The sequence below is a fragment of the Nilaparvata lugens genome, chromosome 5 (genome assembly GCF_014356525.2).
Source record: "Nilaparvata lugens isolate BPH chromosome 5, ASM1435652v1, whole genome shotgun sequence".
Taxonomy (NCBI): domain Eukaryota; kingdom Metazoa; phylum Arthropoda; class Insecta; order Hemiptera; family Delphacidae; genus Nilaparvata; species Nilaparvata lugens.
Window position 1 is genome coordinate 28255317 of NC_052508.1, and position 21098 is coordinate 28276414.

Consider the following 21098-nt stretch of genomic DNA (forward strand, 5'->3'; position numbering starts at 1 on the left):
GGCTCTGAAATTGTTTTTATTCCTATCTAGTAAGGGTAAGAATTTACCCCAAATTAAATTGGCATTTGGACTTGAGTACCAAGGATGAAATTTTACCACAACCAAGTGGGTCTTGTGGAACTTGGTTTCAAGTCCTTTTATAATTATATAAAATATATCCTTTTATTATTCTACTCTGCAACTATGTTGCAGTCAGGTATGTATGGTAGTTGAGATTCTCATGTAGTGATGCTATTTGAATTAATATAGATAGAACTTCTGGGTGTCGGTATCAACGTTACCGGGCAATTACGAAATAATTGGTACATTTTTCAAAAATAAAGTATTAACTGGTATTATTTATGGATATCCCCTTAACGCCTAAACAGAGTTGATTGATAAATAATAGTTTAGAATTATTAAAATAGGAAATTAATAATATTACTTAATTCCTCCTTGAACATCCATGACCAGTTAACAGGATGGCGTCAAAAAAATGGCAGGTCAAACTATACTGTCTTTGCATCAAAATATTCATTTACTTAATAGTGTATCTCTTCAGCCAGATCTGAACTCTGTTCTTAAAAGCAATACCCTGTAGGTTGTTACAGGTTCACTAACAGGTGGTTCGTTGTATAGGAGCAGTGAAATATAGGGAAGGAGTCCTTTCTCTTGTTGGTTCGCGGTTGTCAAATTCAAGTCTGCTCCTTGTAATACAAGCATATGACTGCCCTCGGTGTCCTTGTGGTGACATGCAACAGGGCAGACTAGACAGTATGTAGGCCTACTGGTTGAAGGATGCCCGCCCTTGTTACTCTTGCAACTTGCCGCATGCCCCCCCCCCCCCCAGAAGGAGTCCATCCAAAATATGGGAATTCAAATGGCGGTACACCATCACCAAATCTTTTCTGCTGAGAAGGGCTCAGAGTCCACGTAGCAAGTAGATTAACCGCCCCAGCCTGGTGCAAACTCCGTTCATGTTTGGAGGTTCAAACTCCAATAATTATTTTGTTACACACTTTACATAATTCAAGTAATGGACATGATATGAACTCAAAGGGATGTAACATCTGCACATCGGCGAAAATATAAATATATCACTACTGTTGTCTGTGACATTAGTAAGAGAGGAGCTAGGACTTGACAACAAAACAAACGTTGAGAAGTACACCCACACTGACCGCAAATTTCGTTAAAGTGGGTTTTATTTGAGAAATAACAGAATGTATTGATGAAAGTAAAGACTCTTTGGAACTAGAAATCAGATATTGATATTTTACAATCGATAGTACTTCTGATTTATTAAGGGTCCAAATTGAAATTATCACTGATTGGTTGAGGTTAAGTTGATTGAACATTTTTTGAAAGGGTTAGACTAAGGCCGGTTGCAGACGAACCACAATCGCATGTGGGATGGGGGAGTGATTATTTTCCATCTGTGGTACCACAAACGCAGCGCATACGGAATGCATTGGCAGGCATGGCAGTGGCACTGATACTTCCATATGACGTTGCGCGCTGAGGTAGCGATTATTTTCCTTGCGATTATGGTACTACTGGTTTGAGCACTACGCTTCCCTAGCTTCTGTACCACAATCGTAGTCGCTGTGATAGTGTTCCCTCGAATTTTATAAAAACACCCGAGTATGATACAAACATCTGAAAGCTGTTGTACTATGAGCGTTTTCTCGAATGTAGTGTGGAAAACTCCCTGCGTTAGTCGTATTGTTCTGTGGTATGCCGGTTCCACATCCCACATTCGATAGTGGTTCGTCTGCAACCGGCCTAAATTGATCAATGGGTGTTGAGTATCAACAGATAACATTGCAAGAAGCAGAAAGATAAAACAATTCAATAAAATGAAACGAAAGTTTTGGAAAATTTGAGTTTAATTCCTTCAGGATTTTCGAAAACTTTTCAGTACTTTGTGAATGTTGTCGAGGGCTTCTTGAGTTTCTTCCCTGCTTTTCGCTCCTAAAAATAAAAAAAAACAAAATTATATAAAACTTTTGGCAGATTTAGCAATACTTGTGCATTGTATAGATTAATAAGACTTCATGCATTAATCATTATCAGTCATTAAATTTTTCGTCAATATTCGCAATGGTATACCGTATTAGAAATCTCATAACTTTATAACTTTCTCCATTCTTCATTTGCATGTAGTATGACTACAATCGCGGACTGAAAAGAAAGTCCCTAGTCGATCAACCACTTCCACTACATCAAGACGCTACTATGCGTAGCAATAACATTTGATCATCCATCTGATTTGTATCTAGCTAGTTGAGTCAACCAGCCAGCAAGACGTAATTTTATAATTACAATAATACAGCAGTTGGCTTCCTCTACTTCCACCTGCCCCCGCGCCGAACAACTATTAATTGATCACCTCATCAGTTTATTGGCCGGGACACACATAACCGCACCGAGCCCGCGCCAACGTACGGCCGAGTGTCGGACGTACTATGGAGATTGAGAAAACAAAGGCTTTCAAACGTGTAGGGACACATACTACCGCACCGCGCCAGCACCGTGGCCGTGTTTGTTTCCCGCGCCGTCACCGACTAGTTCAGTTCACTTTTTTACGGTAACAGTAAGGCCTCTTTAACATAGAGAGTGAAAAACTTATTGAAGAGATACGGAATTAACCAGTTTTGTAAGATATGAGAAATATGGTTGAACGGAAAAATAAGTTAAACCAAAAGTAAAAGTAGAACCAAATAAGTTAAGCCAAAGGTATAATAGACATATTATAAATAATAAAATAAAAAAGTATAACAACAAAAAGTATAAAAGAAGGAACCCGTGACTGTGTCTTAGATTTTAAATTTAAAACTAATCACGTGTAGATGCAGAAGGCAGAAAATAACAATTTTATTGCTGATACATATTTCCGATACATGACTGATGATGGTATTGTTATGCACCGAAATATATACCAGCACTATGATTCTTATCTTCTGTGTCTACAGGTAATTATATTAAAATTGAAAAATATTAACTTAAATCGGATGTAACAAACTTTTAATAGTGTTATATTATTAACAATAGTTTAACAAAGAAATCAGACCACAGTAGCACTACAGAATTGAGACACTGCTGCCGCTCGGCTGTCGCACGGATATGTGTGTTCTCCTACCATTATCACCGTGTTACGGGCTTAGCTTGGCCGTAAGTCGGCGCGGGCTCGGTGCGGTTATATTTATGTGTTCCGGCCTTACTACTGAATTAAACAGAAATGTAGTAAACCAGGGGCGCCGACTTCAAGAGGGTAGTTCACTTTCTGTCCCCATCTACAATGATCACGAATGACAAGAGACAATTTTCTAAGATTTTCAAATTTTAATCTTTTAAGGGCCTTATTATGGTTTCATAATAGTCTAGTGCATAGAGAATCAGTTATTATTTTTCGTTGAAATTTATTAATATGGATGAGGAAAGGTTTTTTTTGCCTCCGAAATTTTTGCCTCCTCCTATGGTTTTAGGTTGCCGCAGCTGATCAAGTCACATTATTCTGATTTTATGTTTACCTACTCCAGTTGAGTATTGCATGTTTGAGTAGGTTAATTTCCAATAAAAATTCAATTTTCTAAATTACTAGTACCCTTTTTAACTTATACTTTTTTTAGTCACGATGGTTACGAGTATTTTAAATAATGTATCGTACATTTAATTTCATTGCTTACTTGTATTTTAAAGGAAATAACATTCATTTATTATTATATTAATTCATAATATACAATACATTAACAATCCACTATTTATAGTTCTCTAATACAATGAAGTTTAACCCTTATTTCATCATCACTGCAATTCATTGTACATTCAAATATTATATTATAATATTATTATTATTGTATTACTACTACACCTGCTCTAGAAAATGGGTTTCCCATAGTTGAGTAAGTCAATTTCCGAAAAAATGCAATTTATTTATATTTATAGTAAATTCCATATTAGCCCAGTCAATGAAGGTCCAAAAAAGCTGTATCGATCCGAAAATTAAATAAAAGCTGAATTTCCCACCATCGATAGAATCTCCCAGAGGGTCATTCTCCCAAAAGTCCCAAGAAATCCCCTTGGAGCTTTCCACCCCAGCCCCCTTTAAACATGAAAAATGCTGGTAATCACGGGAAATCAATTATCTCTGTAACCATTGAACAGAAACAGTTCTATTATACGTCATTCGATGCGTTACATTATGGAATACAATATTAGTTCTATTCATTTTTTAGATAAAATAAACAGTTTTCTTGATAAAATAATATATAATACGTAAAAATTTAGCGGGTTTGCAATTTGATTTTTTTGTTTTCTTCAATTAACTTTGAAGCAAGTAATTTTGATGAAAAATGAGCCAAATAATTAATGTAGCCGCTTTTATTGCAAATCCTTTGATGTATATAGTTATGTATTTACGATTCGATTTGACGCCGTGGAAGGGGAAACAGCCGACGCGGTACAGCGCACTCTCTTCGCCATAGTAAACAGTGAACAGGAAATCAATTTTTTCTACAACTGCACGTAAAGAAAGAATTTACATACTCAATTCTCCTCGTAAAACAGCTTATTTCTGAGGAGAATCTACTTTTTCGCTCGCTAACCATCTGCGCATGCGCAGTAGATTTTCTTTACGCTCGCTAATCATTCGCGCATGTGCAGAAGAGTTTCTTTACGCTCGCTAATCAGCTGATGATAAGCAGCTCGCCAAAAGACAAACCACTCTCGGTCAGACCTTAACCTAAAAAGTCGGTAATTGTACCGATTATACAGCCATGATGGATATCAGTTTAGACGAATTATTATTAACTCCGCCAGATATAAGTGATTTAACAGGTTTGTGCAGTTGTAGAAAATTTTTTATGTAATTCGCGCGTAATGCTTCTTTATCGCTCTTGCAGAATTAACTGTTTTGCGCGAGCGATAAAGTCGCGCATTATGCTCTTAATACATAAATAGCTAATCTCTGTAACCATTAATCGGAAAAAATCTATCATATGTCATTCGATTCGAGACGTTATGGACTACAATATTAGTCGTATTCATTTTCTCGAAAAACAAACAGTTTCCTTGTTAAAAAAATATTTATATAAAAATTTAGGGGTTTTTCGATTTGATTTTTTTTTGTTTTCTTCGATTAACTTCGAAGCAAGTAATTTTTTTTTAAAAGAAAAATGAGTCATATAATTAATGTAGCCACTTTCATTGCGAATCCATTGATGTATATTGTTATGTATTTGATTTGACGCTGTGAAAGGGGAAAGAGCCGATTCGGTACATCGCGGCTGACTCTCTTCACCATAGTAAACAGTAAAATAGTACTGCTTTCTAAGTTGCATCTTATTTACACTATGGCGCTCGAAACAATCAATTTTGCCTATTGTTTTGACTAGCGCTGATACTAAATTTACACTTTTTAGTTCTCTAAATTCTGAATATTGAAATGTTTGAGATTCAACCAAGTTCATTGCAGCAATTTATTCAGCTTTTATTGCCAATTCAGGAAATCAATATTTTTCTACGTGTATTATAATGCCACTATTACAACACAGTCATCATATTGCTGTCTATGTTTTGAATGAAATGTGATGATCAACTCATAATTTTGTTGTTGTATATGTGCTTAATCATGCATTTTATGACAGATAAAGATAGTGTTTGCAACCGATAAAATATTATATATATACATAATATAATAAATATTTATATATATATAGATGTATATGTGTATGATCATAATTCTATGCTATAATTTATCATAAGTTATGAATGTCAAAAACTGAGATGAATCATAGATTACAACAGTGGCAATTTCCTTAAAAATCATAGCGTGCAGTGTTTGCTGTTACCCACAGTTAATATTCTCCATCCAGGTTGATAATATACCTACAGTTGAGGCAAATATAAATAAGCTGAGGCATCAAAAAATTATACATTGGGCTTGTTGAGTTGAAACTCTCTATGCTTCTTTCTCTCTGTAAAGTAGCTCATCTTCCGTTCTTACTAGTTGAATCTACATAATTATCTAAACAGTCCAATATGAAAATTCAGTAGATTCTAAAGATGAAAGCCATGCAAACTAAGGAAGAGTAAGCATGCATAGAAAGTAGGAAAATCATGAAAGTGTTCTACATTCTACCCTCGTAATCACAAGTTGATCAAGTAGGATAGAGAATATTGAATATTCAATATTGAAAACCAGATGTACGGTCCATTGGAGATAGAAAATTCGTAAATAATCATGAACCAAGTACAAAGTATCCTACCGTATAAGATTAATTGAAAGATGATTCATCATCTATTATTATTTGTTAACACATCGATTCTTCAACTCCACTCGCATCTTGTCATTCTTGTCTTAATGAGAACTTTATAAATTGAAGTAAAGCATGAGCTGAATCATACTGGAGTTACAAGGTTGGCAGAAGTTTTTCTTGATGTCGATTAATGTTGATTAATATTGATTTTGATTCGGGCACCAATAGAATAGATCAATTTCTATTTATATGTTGAAGCATTCAAAATAAATCTATTGAAGTATTGAACATTATTTCTTATGACTTGGCATTCACAGACTTAGTTGGGTGAAGTTATTTGAAAAATGTAGCCTAGCTGATTATCAATTTTATAGTTTTTATACCATTTTAGTTCATTGTGATCGTTGAAGGGTTGAAGTGAGTTAGTTCAAGTGAATTCTAGTACAAGTATTTTGTGGTTATAATGGGCTCTTCTCTATTTTCTATCGATGTTTTGCTTCAGTAGAGGACATTGAAAATGTTGGTTTTACATTTTTAAGCTTTAAAGGTACGGTAATATGAATTTGATAAATCCAGTATTAAATTAATCGATGTTGTTTTTCATTGTATCGCTTTGTATCAATGTTACATGCACAGTTTGCAATTAATCACTATTCTCTCGTTAGTTTATGTATTTCATGATCTGAAAATTCAAATTTAAATGCTATGTATTTGGATGACGTTCACATACCATTGGTTTTTTACAATAATTGTTACATTGAAGAGTCAAGCAATTTAATCCATTTGGAAGTAAAAGGAAATCACAGTGCAATTTGAATAGTGGATAGTAACTTTGGAATTCAGTTGCTCAGTTCATTTCGGCTTCATACTATCATTTTCAATTTGAGTTGATCAGAAATGTGCATTGTATATAATTTTTATATTTCAGTTTGGCTAATCTCTTATCACAGTCTCGCTTTCATTCATAAACATGATAATCCGAAATAAGTTGATTACCTAAATAAGTGGATGTAGTTTATCTTACGTCGAACAATGTACAATACAAACAATTTTCATTGAATTACTATTATGATAGGCATTGCATTTTCTGCCTGTGATTGAGAAAAAGTCATTTTGAGAGCCTTGAAATTCGTACCTAGCAAAAGTTGCTTTATTACTAGAAACTTTGTTATTTGTAATATTTATTATAGGTAATGTAGGCTACATTCATTTTTGTGATTATAGACATTAACTAATTTATTCTAAATCACGATAAGGATAAATAGGGAAATTGTGAAATGGGATAATCCCTTAGTTAAATTTACATAGCATAAATTTGAATGCTCTGATAATAATGATTGTGAACGGAACTGCAATTCTGGCTTGGTATTGCCTCTTATGTTCAGTGAGAATAGAAAGCTTCAGAATAATTTGTTCTCACTGTATGTGATAATATTGGTAATATTTGTTAATATTTAAACCAAATGAGCAACAAATTAATCTACTTTCAGCTTGAAAATTTTCAACTTATCAGAAGTACAGTGTTATCATAATATAGTATTACAGTTAGGCCTACCCTTTTGTTTTCTTTGTTCACATGATCTGATGATATTCATTCCATTATCAAGTGTTTAAATTATAAAGAGTAATCAAACAAGAAAAAACACAAAAAAGCTATGAGATGAAATTTTGTATCTCCATTTTTCACAAAATAAGGATAAGATGAAGGAGTCGGACACATAATATATCATCAAACTTCATTGAGAAACACCAATATCTGAATCATCAAACTTCATTGAGAAACACCAATATCTGAAACTAGAATTATCAAGTTGTGATACCTCGGACTCGTATTGAGAAGGCACATTTCAAATCAATATAATAAATTCTGTGAGCAGACAACGAAATCCTGATTTTTATAATCAGCGTGGTTAAGACCGTGATCAAGAAAATTATAATTTTTTTTTAGGATATTGAAAAGTGAAAATCTAGATTCAACGCATGTCAAAATTAATTGTTTCGAGCGCCATAGTGTAAAAATGAAATGCAATGTAGAAAACATTACTATTCTGTTCACTATGGTGAAGGGAGTCAGCCGCGTCGGCTGTTTCCCCTTCCACAGCGTCAAATTAAATCGCAAATAAATAACAATATACATCAATGGATTGGCAATGAAAGTGGCCACATTAATTATTTGGCTCATTTTTCTTTAAAATTTCTGGCTTCGAAGTTAATCGGAAAAAACAAAAAAATCAAATCGAAAAACCCCTAAATTTTCACATATATATTTTTTATCAAGGAAACTGTTTGTTTTTTCGAGAAAACGAATACGTCTAATATTGTAGTCCACAACGTCTCAAATCGAATGATATATGATAGATTTTTTTTCGATTAATGGTTACAGAGATAATTGATTTTCTGTTCACTGTTTACTATGGCGAAGAGAGTCAGCGGCGCCGTACCGCGTCGGCTGTTTCCCTTTCTACGGTGTCAAATCGAATCGCAAATATATAACAATATACATCAATGTATTTGCAATAAAAATGGCTACATTAATTATTTGGCTCATTTTTCTTCAAAATTATTTGCTTAGAAGTTAATGGGAGAAAACAAAAAAATCAAATCTCAAACCCCCTAAATTTTTACATTATATATATATATATATATATATATATATATATATATTATATATATATATATATATTATATATATATATATAATATATATATATATATTATTTTATCAAGAAAACTGTTTATTTTATTATAAAAATGAATATGACTAATATTGTAGTCCACAACGTCTCAAATCGAATGATATATGATAGATTTTTTTTCGATTAATGGTTACAGAGATAATTGATTTTCTGTTCACTGTTTACTATGGCGAAGAGAGTCAGCGGCGCCATACCGCGTCGGCTGTTTCCCCTTCCACAGCGTCAAATTAAATCGCAAATAAATAACAATATACATCAATGGATTGGCAATGAAAGTGGCCACATTAATTATTTGGCTCATTTTTCTTTAAAATTTCTGGCTTCGAAGTTAATCGGAAAAAACAAAAAAATCAAATCGAAAAACCCCTAAATTTTCACATATATATTTTTTATCAAGGAAACTGTTTGTTTTTTCGAGAAAACGAATACGTCTAATATTGTAGTCCATTGTAAGGAATCTAATGACATATAATAGATCTCTTCCCGATCAATGGTTATTGAGATAATTGATTTCCCGTGATTACCTGAATTTTTCAACTTTGAGGGGGGCTAGGGGGGAAAGCTCCAAAGGGATTTCTTGGGATTTTTGGGAGAATGACCCTCTGGGAGGGTTCTATCGATGGTGAAAGATTCAGCTTTTATTTAATTTTCGGATCGAAAAAACCTTTATTGACTGGGCTATATATTATTGTATTTTTGAATATTGTGTATATTTTATTGATTAGTATATTAATAGAAATAAAATTTATTATTATTAGTATTATTATTATTATCTAGATTAGAAATATAATAATTCTTGACTTACCTGTTATCACAACTTTTCCATTCACAAATATTAAAAGAACGACTCTCGGCTTGACCATGCGATAAATCAGCGCAGGAAACAGTTCTGGTTCGTAACTGGAGAAGAGAATGCATATATTATACAAACAGAATATGTCATTTTAGGAAGCATTACATCTGGAAAGTATTCTGTAGTATGGAAGGATGCTTCGAAGGAACTTCGAAACAACAGCCTATACAATAATTACTAAAACCGATAAAAGTAAAGACAATGATATGGGCCAAAGAGAAAAATCATCAGAAGCAGAACACTACATTCAACATACAAAATTACTCAAACAACATGATCCAGATATGATGAGTTGGAATAACGATGTTAATAATGAATTATTACTTCTTTCGAACTTACGGAGCTAAGATTCAAGAATCTCGCCAGAGAATGTCAAAAACGTTGCACATAGTATACACATTTTTAAACCTTACATTGGAAGTCTCGGTACTAGAATCCTTGCAATTTTCTAAGAATGTGATGAGGATCTTCTTTGCTGTGTGTAATCAGTAAAATCTTCAAACTATAATATCGTATTATATAATTTAAAAACATAAATTAATTCATTAAATAAACAAATTGAAGTGAGCTGATGGTATGCAGATGGAATATTGAAGAATTACCTGCTGAACTGGCCATGCACCTGGTTGAGGTTCTCCAATCGAATAGGAAACCGGAGATCACACGTACTGACCATGTTGTGAATTTTGAAGCTCTGGAATTTTACCTGTAAAAAAACATGTTTTGGCATTTCTAGAAGAATCATTAACATAGGTAATATTTTAAACAACAACAACAAGCAGGTTTAATAAAAAAAATGAAAAATGCAGTACACAATAAAATTATGAAACTTAATATTTTCCAATGCTCAAAAGAGCCTGACTGATTTACTGCCAGGGTGATAGTATGCTTGATGATAAAAAAATATTTCCATTAATATACAAATAAGCAATCAAATAAATAAAATGTACACACTATTCGAAAATATAATATATGAAATTTAATACAAATATAAATAAATTTAATTTTTTCGGAAATTAACCTACTCGATCATGGGAAACCCATGTTCTAGAGCAGGTGTAGTAGTAATACATTATATTTAGAATGGGTGTGCAAATACATTGGGTAAGTGAGTTTACATATTGTTCGAAATTATCTTTTCTATATTATGTCTTCCAGTTGTTGTAAACCAGTTTTCAACGGCGCATCTAAATTTTCTTGAGTTTTCTATTACCTTGATGTGTGCAGGAAGTAAATTGTGGAGTTTTGGTGCTAGGTGGTTGAAGTGTCGTTGGTATGTTGCCTTCCTAGCCACGTTCGTGATAAGAAGGCTTCTATTTCTTGTGTTGTGACAATGGTTTCTGTTTTGAAAGCTTTCTGGGTTTTTGTGTAATCTGCAAATAATTTCTAGGGAGTAGAGTTGTCTTGCGTCCATCACACCAAACTCATTGTAGAGCTGGTCTGTCTAATGGATAACGAGGTGGCTTCTGCTTGATGATTTTAATTACTAGTTTTTGCACTTTTATAAAAAAGTAGATATTATCGGAAAGTGAGAGTATATCTTTATGAAGGAGATAGAAACTCTACCTTCTCACCAGTACTGAGTTCATGTCTCCAATATGAATTTGACAAGTCCTCAAGTATTGAAGCAGCCAATCACCAGGTTAGTGAGAAAAATATTAATTTACTGTAAGACAACATGAACATTGGAGTTAAAGAAACGAGACGGTGCCACCAAAAACAATGCATGGACAGGTAGAAGTTCTAGTGACCCTTCAGTGGTCGCCTATTGTTATTATTTCTATTATTAAGGTTTCCACTCAGAGGAATATATTGGTGGACCAGTCTGGTTACTTGAAGGCACTTTCAGCTGTAAACCAGTGATTGGATAAACACACACATTACTATCGATGATAAGTACAAATTTAGTCAAACTATGACCGTATCATATTTAGTGTAGCCTACATGATGAGACTAAATAGTAAACACATTACAGTATTAAGTAAAGCCCACATCGATTTTTGGACGTACATTTGTTTGCCGTCCTTAAATTCTAAATTGAATGGAACTCGACAAACACAAGATAGACATTATATGTTTGCCAAGTTGTGTTCAATCTAATAGAATTTATAGAATTTGAAAGGACGCCAAAAATAGTACGTTCGATAATTATCGAATTGTATGTAACTCAAGTTAGTATGTATACAGTTTGTGAGCAATTTGAGTTTCATCAATAATATAAAGGAATGATACAATTAAAAGTTAGTACTTGATCATTGATTTAGATTCATTAATGTAGAATATTGTAGAAAATACAAGTAACAGATGTAATTTGCAAAGTAATAGATAAGTTGGTGCTTCATACCAGCTAGAAGTGCCTTCAAGAAACCAGCAGGGACCACTAATGAGGGCAATGAAGCGGAATCATAGGGCAATAGAGTATGGTAGTCGTGAGTTGGAGGATGAACCTTTTTGGAACAATAGGCAAGTGCACTAGTAGCGCGGCCTCATCTCGTTTCTTTAACCCGAATACTACGATTAATTCAAGTTGTAGAGTAAACTACCTTTTGCTGTATCATTATTGAGAATAGGCCATTTTGTGAATTTTCAAATTTCTGAGCCATTTTACCTCGATCAATCATTGAATCAAAATACAAAAAAGATTGTTATAAAAGGGAATCGATGATTAGAACTGGTAACTAGCAATATTTATTTAGAAGAGATCTAGTTAAACACTGAGATCTGAATAAATATTTATTTGGAATTTGGCATATATAATTTGCAGTGCATTCGGTACATCAGTTTTTGAGTTTTAGATTGCAGTATAAACATCATTACGATATCGATAACCTTTTGTAATATAATCACTTTTTTGAACAAGAATACCTTTACTTGTTCCTAGTACACGTTAAAACCTCATTGATGCTCCCTCAATCATTTTTGAACAACAAAGTTTGTTAGGAAGGCCTCTAATGACAGGTCAAGTATGTTAAACTTATGTGTTGAAAATGTGTGTACACACATGTCGTCATACATTGTTGTGTCATCACAGCGAAAGGTTTTAAACAGAACGTTTTGAGGTTAGGTTTTTGTATCTTCAATTTTTTACTTTCCATGCCCTATTACCATAGTCAAGGTAATTCTGAATTTCTAATTTCTAAATTTCTATACGTTTCAAGGTCCCCTGAGTTCAAAAAATTGGTTTTTGGGTACTGGTCTGTATGTTTGTTTGTGCGTGCGTGCGTGTGTGTGTGTGTACACGATATCTCATCTCCCAATAAACGGAATGACTTGAAATTTGAAACCTAAGGTCCTTACACTATAAGGATCCGACACGAACAATTTCGATCAAATGCAATTCAAGACGGCGGCTAAAATGGCGAAAATGATGTCAAAAACAGGGGTTTTTACGATTTTATCGAAAACGGTTCCAACGATTTTGATCAAATTTGTACCTAAAATAGTCATTGATAAGCTCTATCAACTGTACAAATTTCAGGAGCTCCGTCTCATCTATGCAAAGTTTGATTATAGATTTAAAATTATCAGGCTTCATACACTATTTAAACGAAACATTCCAGGTGGAAAAGATTGAGCATAAGAATCTCTACAACTGATGTTCCGAAACGTTTTCACCTAAAATTGAAAATAAGCTAGAAACTTAAGAAAATGTGATTATACAAATGCAAACTTAATGAGAGAGGCAACTGTTGATTCTATTGTGAGTGCGACACACCAGATTTTAGTTGTTCATTTTTCCTTTGCTGATCTATTTGTGGTCGATTTTTTTTTTTTAATTATAATTTTTAATTTTCCAGCTGCTGTCAAACAGCTGTTTTTTGTTCTAAGCCTTCAGCTGATGACACAACATGCATGATGATCATGAGAGTACACACACGTTATAGTGCCCAGCCTTAGGCCCATATGCAGATACTCGGTTTAAACGGAGAAACGTCAGCTGTTCGTTTAAACCACGTATGAAACACATTATGATGAATGCAACCATATCTACAAGTAAACGTGGTTTAGCGTTAAACGTAGATGGTGCACATGGTCTTAGAGTGCACTAACCTTGAAGCCCAACTTTTGTATGATGCGGACAAACTTTTTTGACGCTAGGAGCGCACTTGATTCATGTTTGGTTCCAGTGGTGACAATTTTGCCCGAGCTGAAGATCAATGCCGTAGCACGGGGCTCACGCAGTCTCATCACAACTCCACAGAACCTGCCAGGGTTGTATTCCGAATTTCTCGTATAGAAGTTTATCTTACGCAGGTCTAGTTGGCAGCACGTGTTCACTGTCGAAACTACATTTCTGTAAACAGAACGAAAAATTAAAACATTTGAATAGGAAGAGTGAGCTCGCGATTGGAAATGGATGAAATCATATTTGGAAATTTGATAGTTTATATTTACCAATACAAATCAAACCACTTACAAGTGTAAGTATTTGTAAGTACTTACGTACTTGAGTATTTGTAAATATTTATCAAGTATAACTATTGTATTTTAATATAACTTCAAAGTGAAAAAACACTCACATACTTTGGAGTGGCGATGACCGTTTCGTGCTGGTATTGCACATTCTCAAGCCCGACCCAAACTAAAGTATTTAAGGTCAATACTAAAGTATTTGTGTCGGGCTTGAGAATGTGAAACGCCAGACGAAACGGTCGTCGCCACACCAAAGAATGTGAGTGTTTTTTCACTTTAAAGTTATATTAAAATACAATAGTTATACTAATAGTGAAAACAAGATGGATAACCAACAAGGAATTTATTAAGTACTCACAAGTGTAAGTATTTGTAAGTAGATTCATCCTTGAACCACTATAAAAATAAATGAAATTGAACCATTTAATTTTTTAATCGAATTTTAAAATATCACCATAGCAAATATCACAAACCAAGGTAAGCCTAATAATTGTACCTTGAAAATGGGAAAGACGGCTCGAATTTGAATATTATGAGTACCTAACATATAAACGCATAACTGAAAATAAGAACTAAACATTAAGGGCCTGTTTCCGAGCTCGAGATTTAGCTATGTTCTAGACTTTAAACAGCTGGAGTTGGAAAATTGGCTTTCCGAAACGGGGCGTAGTCGTAGTTTTTATGATAATCTTTATTTTCTCATTTCTATAATTGGAAACTTTTTTCCTTGACGAAATGAAACATTCCTGAATAATTCAAAATAGCTGAAACGTTACACTATTTTATCTTTATTTTGTGTACAATTTTTCGAAATTTAATCTAAACGTGGACTACGTCTACGCCCCGTTTCGGAAAGCCAATTTTCTTACTCCATCTGTTTAAAGTCTAGAACGTAGCTAAATTCCGAGCTCGGAAACCGGCCCTAATACTACTAAAAAATCAATCATACTACGAGTATATGGGGAAGATGAAAAAATTCTTATAGTAACGATTATGATGCAGTGTATAATAATATGATGATGTCGAAGCCGATGATAAACAGTTGATTATTCTAATATCCTTAGTTATTTGATATTCTGAAGATGATGATGCAGGCACATTATTTTTATTTAGTAAGTCTTCGCATTCAATTCTGAAGCAATGTCATCAACCTATTTATCTGACATTGATTATTGCTCACCTATTCATCTGCTGATTGATAAAAGACACTATTCATTATTCAAAAATTCTTAATTATCCTTAATATGGATTTACAAATACGTTATTTATTACTTATAATGTAACAAAAACATGGTTAAATTGGTAGAATCAAACTTTCATTAGTTACAGTTACTTGTTTTATAGCCACTTAGAGGCTCGAAATGCAAACATTCATTTAATATCGGACAGTATTTCAGAGTTTTTATTGTTCTTTGTGGTTCTTTCAATTATATCAAAATAAGCATTTTAATTGAATCTCAATTTATCTTTTTGAGAGTGAAAATTGTTGATGTGAAAAATATTTGGAGCTAGACATCCTCACTCTGAATTGGACGAACTAGATTTTGAAAATGTAGTTGAGGGCTAAATCCTGGTTTCTCTTTTCCCTAATTGTAAAGTTGAATCAATAAGTAATATGACTTAGTAAAGTTCTCACGGTTTTATGAAGTTCTGGAAACGTTTACAGAAAAAATGAGTTAGTGCTTGAGAAATGAATGGATTACAAGGTCGAATTATGGCACTCACTGAACAGTTGGCACGGGTCCCGAGTCGATGTTTGGAGCTGGAGGCAAGTAAGTGATGGCCGACTGTGGGGTGGCAGAGGGGGTGGCATTTGCACTGCTCGAGCTAGGCTGATCCTTTTGCGAAGTAGAAGCTACCTGCCAAGTTGACAAATATAACGTGCAGATGTGAGCATACAATTTACACTTTGAGATGTGGAATGTCTCCATATAAGGTGAAATGAAAGAAATGTTGTCAGTTCCACATTATTTATTTGAGCCAAACTATAGTTTCAATACTATAGTCACGGAGTAAAGAACATTTATTGTTATGTATTCTGTGCTATAGCCTAGTTAAATATAGCCTTATGTGCATTGAAACTTTAGTTTGGCTCAAATAAATCATATGGAACTGACACATATCTTTTATATCTGACGTAAATGAGAGCATACGTATAACTAATACAATAGCCAATTTCAACAGGTATTCAGAGAACACACAAATGAACAAGACAAGAATTATTATGGCTGAAAACTCAAAACAAAATGTGTTCTAAATTGCAACGTTTGGTTACAATCAGAATATTCAAGATTGTCTTCAACTTCAAGCTCCAAATGAGGTAGCAATGGTTAAACTATTCTTATTGATTGAACTTATTAACCAACAATCGAAATTATAAGTGCTTTATTCCCTTTATGTGAAGAAAAAAAGAATCTAAGTTTATATACTTCTAAATGTATTGCCTTGGTGCCTTTAAAAGTATTATCCCAATTCAAACTGCATGTTTTTATCATTTTCCTTTTTATTAATAATACTAGGCAATCTAAAGGCATTTTCATCTTGGAATCTTTATGGAGCTTAAACCAATCATTAACTTTTTGGTTTTATAGATCGTAGAAAATATTACTTGAGGAATGAGGTACAACGACTTTATAAAATATTGCAAAGAATTGAGAGCTTTAATCAAGAGGGGTTTGACAGATAGTTAGTTTTGAGAGTTGAAAAAAAATTGAATAAAAAGTGCATGAATATTTGCATTGATCCAGATGATAACATTATTAGGTACATGAAAATTAATGATGGTGATTAAAGTATTAAATGTTTGTTTTTTGTTTAGTTTATCAAGTCGAAATTTGAAACTCATGGTTTATGTGGTATTTGAGAGATAATGTACTAAATTTTGGAAAAGTAATATCATAAACTTTTTGTTTCAGATACCGTACTTTTTATCAATACATTTTTTGAAGAGAGACAGTTTTGAGTACAGCCTGTTGTCTTTTTATGATCATTTATTATTATGATTTGTGACTCTGTTAATGGATAAATACTGAATAAAATGTGATTGAAACCACACAAATAGTAAAACAAATGGAAAGCTAAGTGCGGAGTACAATATTTTAATAGGAAAGCGATTGACTCGTAGACGAGCTAATAAACTATCGACAAGATAAGTGGATAATATCCAAGCACCTGCTACTCCCATTGTTAGGGTGACCACTTCAAGAACCGAACTCCTTCAAAGACCATCTATAGTTCAATTAAATATTAAGGAATCATTTCCCGGTGGTTCGGAGCCCACCGATCCACTGTGAGTTTACTCATCTCTCATCATCATCAACATCAGTTTCATTACATCATATGCACAAACCTGGACCTCAAGTGTGCAACATCCTCATGCTTAAAAAATAATGATCTAATACGATTTATGAGAAAAAGTAAAAAAAATCACAAATCCTTCCAACATCCGAAATATAGATACAAAGTAACAGTTAAATTTTCATAACCTTGAACTTGGAATAAAATGTTAATGATTATTAATAAGATATTTACGGTCATAAGCCGAATAAACAATCGTAGACTGAAGAGGTCAATAGCTTATCACAATAACGGAGTTCTTATCAATTCATTGTCAAAACGTCCTTTAGTTGTTAAAAAGTTGTTAAAGTGGAAGAACTCTGGTTGTGAGCATTTTTTTTTATTTTCTTTGACTTGTCCAAGTAAATTATAATTACTGGAAATGTGTACTAGTTGGTTAACAAAATAACTATGAACAATATTACATTTCAATATTTCTATGTGAAATACATAATACTTTCAATTGGTTGACAAAAATTACTTCTAATTATCTTCAATAATTTTGAGATAATAACCTTTTAGAGTTAATTTCAATCGCAAACTGTAGTTTAAAACTGCATAAATTTGTCACTTCAAAAAACGACTTACCAATGCTGATGGAATACGAGGAGCATCTTGGTTGAATCCTCTGTAGTCAGCATTTCCTTTGGTGGGACTTCTATCCAACGAATCCAACGAATATTGTGCCCTATCTTCAACCTGAATAATACAAGCAATATACAACATTGAACATTTCTGTACGTGACATTCTATCATTCCCAAAATGAAACACAAGTTTTTAATTCAAGTGAATTAGGAGATAAGTAATCATTTTTGAAGCCTGGCCAACATATAAATATACTAATATACACATAAGATATGTCTATACAAATCTGAAATTTAAAGAAAATTATATTACATTTTATATTTGAGCATAGGAAGTGTAGAGGTTGGCTCTGTAGTCACGCTAATAGGCTATCGATAAAGATTCATGCACCTGCTAGTCTCGATTTAAGGGTGGCCACTTGAAGAGCAGACTCTTATAATCATATCTATGAGTTTAAGAAGTCTCTTCCCAGTGGTTCGGAACCAACATAGACTGCAGGTCCACTCATCTCTCATCATCTTCAATATTCTTTCCGAAGAATGGACATTGATATGTCCAAATCTCCTCCAATTTATGTAGATACATAAAAATATTATCTATAGTTATTCCAAATTGTTTTTTTTTCACATAATATACAGTTCAATAATTATTTTCTTAGTCTATATTATGTGAATTCATCTATAATTTTGCTGTATTGTAAGCTATTGTATATAAGTAGTGTATAAGCCAGTATATACCGTAATGAACATAAAGTACTCAAATCAATCATCCGTCTCGTAACCCACGCACTAGCCTCATGTGGACAGCACTCTCAGAAAAAGTAAATGAACGCAAAATAATTGCCCGTATTCATACTCTTACTGATCTACCGAGTAAACAGGCTACATTCAAATATAGATATGAGAAAATTTTCATAAATTCAAGTTTAATGTAATAATCTTCTTCTTTCTTCAACGAATCGCAAACACAATAACGGATTTAAATAAGTTTCCACAATGCAGGATAAATAAGCATACCTTATAAAATAGTAATATATAGAAGGACAATCAATTCACAATAGGTCTTCCCAACAAATTATGATCAGCGTTAAGCACTTGAAGAGATGAACAGATTCAGGCTGGTATTAAACAAGGCCAACAGTCTGAACTACCAGTAGATCGCCAAGTGTACAAGCGAATCGTAGGGCATAAAAAAGATCTTGTTAAGCTCATCACACTCTGGGGTCGCCAGATTCTGACGGCCGGCTGGTGTCTCACTCGGGTCGTCAGCCCGGCAACCAACCCTGGTGTCTCACGTCTCACTGGTATCCTAGTGTGCTTTAAACTCGGTCGCCAATGTGGTGGCCTAATGTACATTAGAGCCTTTCATTCATCCACTAGGAAATTGATAAATACCATAATATATGTAGCTACGGTTAATTTATAGATTTGAGAATAAACAACATAGATGATAAATTTTTAATTGAAAGACTATAATACATACTGCACTAGCCATTTTAGAGTTGGTTTTGAAGCGATATGTTTAATTTTCCTATTTTTGACAATACTGAACGGAGGGGCTGTAGGCTATAGATCTATGGGGGCATCATATCTGAAAAATAAAAAAATTGGTTGTTAATTATAGCAAGTTAATCAATTTTCATGCAAGATAACAAAGAGATAATCAATAATTAATGATGAGGAAATTATCAATGAAATATATTAATTACGGTAAGGTACCATACAGTAACAGAAAAGTTACAAAGATAAAAAAATATAGCTCAAGTACCTATAAACTATAAAAATATTTAGTTACTAGTTTAGTAATATCTAAGTAGCTGTGATGTACTTTTGGTTTGTTTTGACGAATAAGAAAAAGTCTTGAAAGGTTTCTCAAGCTGTGTTTACACCAAAGTTATTAAACAAAATTTTCAATCTATAAGGAACATTTTGTTAATAGCTTTGGTATAAACCCAGCTTTACGGTAGGGTAGTATAGGTTACCGTAATTTGTTGAATAAGAATGAATAATTTAGAAACCGCTAGCCTAAGTTATTGGCTTATCATAATCCACAAATTGAAAAAATTATATAAGAGCAAGCGTACCGTAATTAATATGGTTTCTTCGCATAGAAATGTAACTTTTTAGGTACATGAACAATAAAAATTAGGTTAATAAAACATTCTGTTTAAAAAGTTTAACTTTGTTTGAATCATTTTACAAAAGCAATATTTATTTTTCAAAAATAGCTTAGTCAATACATTATGTAAAAAATTGTGGGTCGGGTTGGGAATCGAACCCGAGAAACAGCAGTCATGAAACCAACGTTTAGGCAATGAGCTACCAAGAGATACAAGAGAGTGAGAAACTTTGACTGAGAATTTCATCATTCAAATCCTTGAAATTCATAAAACAACTTTAATTTTAATGTGATTAATGGAGAACTCAAAATAAATAAAACTTGTACTCTGCAAACAGTACTCGATAAAATAGCTAATAAACTATGAAATTAGGCAGTCATAACATACAAAATGTCTCATCTAAGTCCATGCTTCCTCCGTACGAGAAATTAACCTAGAATGTAAAACAACTAGCAGTCATATAAGTCATAATTTAAGAATATATTATGATACTCACAATAAAAATATCACAAGAATAAGGGCTTCTTCATTTCTCAAATATTGTTAATCGTAATAATTCACGTCATGTCAGGAATCAGGACTCGTGGAGTGTAGGGAGAAGGGAGGGACAGAGAAGACATTTTTCTTTTGACAGCCGACAGATCGACAGCTAGCGCAGCCTGCTGATTACTTGGTGAACATTTTTAAAGCGGCAAATTACAAAATGTTCTTGAATAGCAAGAAAAATAATAATGCATTTTAATAAGATAAAAATAAAAAACAAAAATTACAAAATGTTCTTGAATAGCAGAAAAATAATAATGCATTTTAATAAGATAAAAATATTTCCCTATATAGATTATAAAAATATAGGCTA

At 33.2% G+C, this 21098-nt stretch overlaps 1 protein-coding gene across 2 annotated transcripts; it reads right to left on the bottom strand.

Moving 5' to 3' along the window:
- Positions 1-1850: 1850 nt before the first annotated feature.
- Positions 1851-21020, bottom strand: LOC111057805 (TATA-box-binding protein). 2 transcript variants are annotated; one of them, XM_022345271.2, is made up of 8 exons: positions 20739-21020; positions 19606-19713; positions 18126-18236; positions 15927-16060; positions 13839-14082; positions 10391-10494; positions 9741-9835; positions 1851-1953 (listed from the first exon to the last, which is right to left on the bottom strand). In XM_022345271.2, the coding sequence occupies exons 2-8, from the start codon at positions 19615-19617 to the stop codon at positions 1877-1879; spliced, it is 777 nt and encodes a 258-aa protein (XP_022200963.2). In that variant the 5' UTR covers positions 19618-19713; positions 20739-21020; the 3' UTR covers positions 1851-1876. The 2 variants fall into 2 exon arrangements, with proteins under 2 accessions (XP_022200963.2, XP_022200964.2); XM_022345272.2 differs by having other exon boundaries at positions 20630-20863.
- Positions 21021-21098: the final 78 nt, after the last annotated feature.

Bases quoted from the DNA above. Each gene is read 5' to 3' on its own strand.
- LOC111057805 (XM_022345271.2), bottom strand. The intron at 16,061-18,125 runs GTAAGTCGTTTT...TCAACTTGGCAG, and splicing joins CTCGTATTCCATCAGCATTG to GTAGCTTCTACTTCGCAAAA. The intron at 1,954-9,740 runs GTAAGTCAAGAA...TTTTATTTTTAG, and splicing joins TGGAAAAGTTGTGATAACAG to GAGCGAAAAGCAGGGAAGAA.